Source organism: Ictalurus furcatus, chromosome 21, assembly GCF_023375685.1.
Source record: "Ictalurus furcatus strain D&B chromosome 21, Billie_1.0, whole genome shotgun sequence".
NCBI classification, from domain to species: domain Eukaryota; kingdom Metazoa; phylum Chordata; class Actinopteri; order Siluriformes; family Ictaluridae; genus Ictalurus; species Ictalurus furcatus.
In genome coordinates, this window is record NC_071275.1 from 11039682 (window position 1) to 11045681 (window position 6000).

Below are 6000 nucleotides of genomic sequence, written 5' to 3' on the forward strand. Positions count from 1 at the left end.
GGCTTGTTTGGTCGGGTGCTAGTGAAGTTTCAGAAGACTGTCCAGTTATTTTACTTGATGTGAACTCTGTTGAGGTTGTTTCTGTAGTTTCAGAACTGACTGATGCATAACTTGTTAAGGGCATGGATGTTGAGAAGGTGGATAGTGTTGAATGGACTTCTTCAGTTGAGGAGAATACAGTGGGATGTGCAGATTCTTCTGTTGTAGACACTATGGGACTTGTTTGGATTGTGCTATCTGTGGCTGTTGTCACTAATGAAGCCATGTGGTCATTTGTGGTTGGAAATGCTGATGATCGCTGCGTTGTTTGTTCTGGTGCTGCTGAAGATTCAGAAGACTGTCCCGTTATTTTACTTGATGTGTACTCTGTTGAGCTTGCTTCTGTAGTTTCAGAACTGACTGATGGATGAGGTTTTGAGGGCACTGATGTTGAGTAGGTGGGTGCTACTGAATGGACATCTTCAGTTGAGGAGGAAACAGTGGGATGTGCTGATTCCCCTGTTGTAGACACTATGGAACTTGTTCGGATTGTGCTTTCTGTTGTTGGTGTCACTACAGTTGTAGTTCCAAATTCTGTTGTTGGAAATGAAGGAACTGTTAAAAGTGTGGAAGAAGATACTAGGGTCTGTTGACTTGTCTTTCTTGACACTTCTGAAGTTCCACTGGATTGTTCAGTTATGTCTATTGATGTGTATTCGTTAGTGTTTGTAGTGATAGTCACTGCCGAATCAGAAATTATATTGGTAAGAGATGTTAAAGTTGTTGCTGACTCTGTAGTTGATGGTGAATTTGTACCTTCACTAGAGGATATATGAGTTATTTGTGTGGATACATCTGTTGTAGGAAATGTTTCAGTTGCACTTCCGGTGAACATTGGAAGTGTAGTAGTGGAGTTGTTTTCAGTTGTTGACAATGAAGCCATGGTTTCATCTGTGGTTGGAAATGCTGATGATTGCTGGCTTGTTTGGTCGGGTTCTAGTGAAGTTTCAGAAGACTGTCCAGTTATTTTACTTGATGCGAACTCTGTTGAGGTTGTGTCTCTAGTTTCAGAACTGACTGATGGATGAGGTGTTAAGGGCATGGATGTTGAGTAGGTGGATGGTGTTGAATGGACTTCTTCAGTTGAGGAGAATACAGTGGGATGTGCAGATTCTTCTGTTGTAGACACTATGGGACTTGTTTGGATTGTGCTATCTGTGGCTGTTGTCACTAATGAAGCCATGTGGTCATTTGTGGTTGGAAATGCTGATGATCGCTGGGTTGTTTGTTCTGGTGCTGCTGAAGATTCAGAAGACTGTCCCGTTATTTTACTTGATGTGTACTCTGTTGAGCTTGCTTCTGTAGTTTCAGAACTGACTGATGGATGAGGTTTTGAGGGCACTGATGTTGAGTAGGTGGGTGCTACTGAATGGACATCTTCAGTTGAGGAGGAAACAGTGGGATGTGCTGATTCCTCTGTTGTAGACACTATGGCACTTGTTCGGATTGTGCTTTCTGTTGTTGGTGTCACTACAATTGTAGATCCAAATTCTGTTGTTGGAAATGAAGGAACTGTTAAAAGTGTGGAAGAAGATACTAGGGTCTGTTGACTTGTCTTTCTTGACACTTCTGAAGTTCCACTGGATTGTTCAGTTATGTCTATTGATGTGTATTCGTTAGTGCTTGTAGTGGTAGTCACTGCCGAATCAGAAATTATATTGGTAAGAGATGTTAAAGTTGTTGCTGACTCTGTAGTTGATGGTGAATTTGCACCTTCACTAGAGGATATATGAGTTATCTGTGTGGATACATCTGTTGTAGGAAATGTTTCAGTTGCACTTCCTGTGAACATTGGAAGTGTAGTAGTGGAGTTGTTTTCAGTTGTTGACAATGAAGCCATGGTTTCATCTGTGGTTGGAAATGCTGATGATTGCTGGCTTGTTTGGTCGGGTGCTAGTGAAGTTTCAGAAGACTGTCCAGTTATTTTACTTGATGTGAACTCTGTTGAGGTTGTTTCTGTAGTTTCAGAACTGACTGATGCATAACTTGTTAAGGGCATGGATGTTGAGAAGGTGGATAGTGTTGAATGGACTTCTTCAGTTGAGGAGAATACAGTGGGATGTGCAGATTCTTCTGTTGTAGACACTATGGGACTTGTTTGGATTGTGCTATCTGTGGCTGTTGTCACTAATGAAGCCATGTGGTCATTTGTGGTTGGAAATGCTGATGATCGCTGGGTTGTTTGTTCTGGTGCTGCTGAAGATTCAGAAGACTGTCCCGTTATTTTACTTGATGTGTACTCTGTTGAGCTTGCTTCTGTAGTTTCAGAACTGACTGATGGATGAGGTTTTGAGGGCACTGATGTTGAGTAGGTGGGTGCTACTGAATGGACATCTTCAGTTGAGGAGGAAACAGTGGGATGTGCTGATTCCTCTGTTGTAGACACTATGGCACTTGTTCGGATTGTGCTTTCTGTTGTTGGTGTCACTACAATTGTAGATCCAAATTCTGTTGTTGGAAATGAAGGAACTGTTAAAAGTGTGGAAGAAGATACTAGGGTCTGTTGACTTGTCTTTCTTGACACTTCTGAAGTTCCACTGGATTGTTCAGTTATGTCTATTGATGTGTATTCGTTAGTGCTTGTAGTGGTAGTCACTGCCGAATCAGAAATTATATTGGTAAGAGATGTTAAAGTTGTTGCTGACTCTGTAGTTGAGGGTGAATTTGCACCTTCACTAGAGGATATATGAGTTATCTGTGTAGATACATCTGTTGTAGGAAATGTTTCAGTTGCACTTCCTGTGAACATTGGAAGTGTAGTAGTGGAGTTGTTTTCAGTTGTTGACAATGAAGCCATGGTTTCATCTGTGGTTGGAAATGCTGATGATTGCTGGCTTGTTTGGTCGGGTGCTAGTGAAGTTTCAGAAGACTGTCCAGTTATTTTACTTGATGTGAACTCTGTTGAGGTTGTTTCTGTAGTTTCAGAACTGACTGATGCATAACTTGTTAAGGGCATGGATGTTGAGAAGGTGGATAGTGTTGAATGGACTTCTTCAGTTGAGGAGAATACAGTGGGATGTGCAGATTCTTCTGTTGTAGACACTATGGGACTTGTTTGGATTGTGCTATCTGTGGCTGTTGTCACTAATGAAGCCATGTGGTCATTTGTGGTTGGAAATGCTGATGATCGCTGCGTTGTTTGTTCTGGTGCTGCTGAAGATTCAGAAGACTGTCCCGTTATTTTACTTGATGTGTACTCTGTTGAGCTTGCTTCTGTAGTTTCAGAACTGACTGATGGATGAGGTTTTGAGGGCACTGATGTTGAGTAGGTGGGTGCTACTGAATGGACATCTTCAGTTGAGAAGGAAACAGTGGGATGTGCTGATTCCCCTGTTGTAGACACTATGGAACTTGTTCGGATTGTGCTTTCTGTTGTTGGTGTCACTACAGTTGTAGTTCCAAATTCTGTTGTTGGAAATGAAGGAACTGTTAAAAGTGTGGAAGAAGATACTAGGGTCTGTTGACTTGTCTTTCTTGACACTTCTGAAGTTCCACTGGATTGTTCAGTTATGTCTATTGATGTGTATTCGTTAGTGTTTGTAGTGATAGTCACTGCCGAATCAGAAATTATATTGGTAAGAGATGTTAAAGTTGTAGCTGACTCTGTAGTTGATGGTGAATTTGTACCTTCACTAGAGGATATATGAGTTATTTGTGTGGATACATCTGTTGTAGGAAATGTTTCAGTTGCACTTCCGGTGAACATTGGAAGTGTAGTAGTGGAGTTGTTTTCAGTTGTTGACAATGAAGCCATGGTTTCATCTGTGGTTGGAAATGCTGATGATTGCTGGCTTGTTTGGTCGGGTGCTAGTGAAGTTTCAGAAGACTGTCCAGTTATTTTACTTGATGCGAACTCTGTTGAGGTTGTGTCTCTAGTTTCAGAACTGACTGATGGATGAGGTGTTAAGGGCATGGATGTTGAGTAGGTGGATGGTGTTGAATGGACATCTTCAGTTGAGGAGAATACAGTGGGATGTGCAGATTCCTCTGTTGTAGACAACATGGGACTTGTTTGGATTGTCCTTTCTGTTGCTGGTGTCACTACTGTTGAAGGAACTGTTACAGATGTGGAAGAAGATATTGTGGTTTGCTGACTAGTCCTTCTTGATACTTCTGAAGTTTCACTGGATTGTTCAGTAATGTCTATTGATGTGTATATATTGGTGCTTGAGGTGATGGACACTGCAGAGTCAGTAATTATATTGGTAAGAGATGTTAAAGTTGTTGCTGACTCTGAAGTTGATGGTGAATTTGCACCTTCACTAGAGGATATATGAGTTATCTGTGTGGATACATCTGTTGTAGGAAATGTTTCAGTTGCACTTCCTGTGAACATTGGAAGTGTAGTAGTGGAGTTGTTTTCAGTTGTTGACAATGAAGCCATGGTTTCATCTGTGGTTGGAAATGCTGATGATTGCTGACTTGTTTGGTCGGGTGCTAGTGAAGTTTCAGAAGACTGTCCAGTTATTTTACTTGATGTGAACTCTGTTGAGGTTGTTTCTGTAGTTTCAGAACTGACTGATGCATAACTTGTTAAGGGCATGGATGTTGAGAAGGTGGATAGTGTTGAATGGACTTCTTCAGTTGAGGAGAATACAGTGGGATGTGCAGATTCTTCTGTTGTAGACACTATGGGACTTGTTTGGATTGTGCTATCTGTGGCTGTTGTCACTAATGAAGCCATGTGGTCATTTGTGGTTGGAAATGCTGATGATCGCTGGGTTGTTTGTTCTGGTGCTGCTGAAGATTCAGAAGACTGTCCCGTTATTTTACTTGATGTGTACTCTGTTGAGCTTGCTTCTGTAGTTTCAGAACTGACTGATGGATGAGGTTTTGAGGGCACTGATGTTGAGTAGGTGGGTGCTACTGAATGGACATCTTCAGTTGAGGAGGAAACAGTGGGATGTGCTGATTCCCCTGTTGTAGACACTATGGAACTTGTTCGGATTGTGCTTTCTGTTGTTGGTGTCACTACAGTTGTAGTTCCAAATTCTGTTGTTGGAAATGAAGGAACTGTTAAAAGTGTGGAAGAAGATACTAGGGTCTGTTGACTTGTCTTTCTTGACACTTCTGAAGTTCCACTGGATTGTTCAGTTATGTCTATTGATGTGTATTCGTTAGTGTTTGTAGTGATAGTCACTGCCGAATCAGACATTATATTGGTAAGAGATGTTAAAGTTGTTGCTGACTCTGTAGTTGATGGTGAATTTGTACCTTCACTAGAGGATATATGAGTTATTTGTGTGGATACATCTGTTGTAGGAAATGTTTCAGTTGCACTTCCTGTGAACATTGGAAGTGTAGTAGTGGAGTTGTTTTCAGTTGTTGACAATGAAGCCATGGTTTCATCTGTGGTTGGAAATGCTGATGATTGCTGGCTTGTTTGGTCGGGTGCTAGTGAAGTTTCAGAAGACTGTCCAGTTATTTTACTTGATGTGAACTCTGTTGAGGTTGTTTCTGTAGTTTCAGAACTGACTGATGCATAACTTGTTAAGGGCATGGATGTTGAGAAGGTGGATAGTGTTGAATGGACTTCTTCAGTTGAGGAGAATACAGTGGGATGTGCAGATTCTTCTGTTGTAGACACTATGGGACTTGTTTGGATTGTGCTATCTGTGGCTGTTGTCACTAATGAAGCCATGTGGTCATTTGTGGTTGGAAATGCTGATGATCGCTGGGTTGTTTGTTCTGGTGCTGCTGAAGATTCAGAAGACTGTCCCGTTATTTTACTTGATGTGTACTCTGTTGAGCTTGCTTCTGTAGTTTCAGAACTGACTGATGGATGAGGTTTTGAGGGCACTGATGTTGAGTAGGTGGGTGCTACTGAATGGACATCTTCAGTTGAGGAGGAAACAGTGGGATGTGCTGATTCCTCTGTTGTAGACACTATGGCACTTGTTCGGATTGTGCTTTCTGTTGTTGGTGTCACTACAGTTGTAGATCCAAATTCTGTTGTTGGAA

The 6000-nt window shown here is 41.6% G+C and overlaps 1 protein-coding gene across 1 annotated transcript; it reads right to left on the minus strand.

The window, feature by feature from the left end:
* Positions 1-1655: 1655 nt before the first annotated feature.
* On the minus strand, positions 1656-4423 carry LOC128624691 (uncharacterized). Its single transcript, XM_053652353.1, has 3 exons — positions 4297-4423; positions 2562-3666; positions 1656-1677 (listed from the first exon to the last, which is right to left on the minus strand). The coding sequence occupies exons 1-3, from the start codon at positions 4421-4423 to the stop codon at positions 1656-1658; spliced, it is 1254 nt and encodes a 417-aa protein (XP_053508328.1).
* Between the last annotated feature and the right edge of the window lie 1577 nt (positions 4424-6000).

Bases quoted from the DNA above. Each gene is read 5' to 3' on its own strand.
- LOC128624691 (XM_053652353.1), bottom strand. From the start codon at position 4,423: ATGGCTTCATTGTCAACAACTGAAAACAACTCCACTACTACACTTCCA. The intron at 3,667-4,296 runs GTGCAAATTCAC...CCTCTAGTGAAG, and splicing joins TCATATATCCTCTAGTGAAG to GTACAAATTCACCATCAACT. The intron at 1,678-2,561 runs GTCAAGAAAGAC...CTGATTCGGCAG, and splicing joins TCCAGTGGAACTTCAGAAGT to TGACTACCACTACAAGCACT.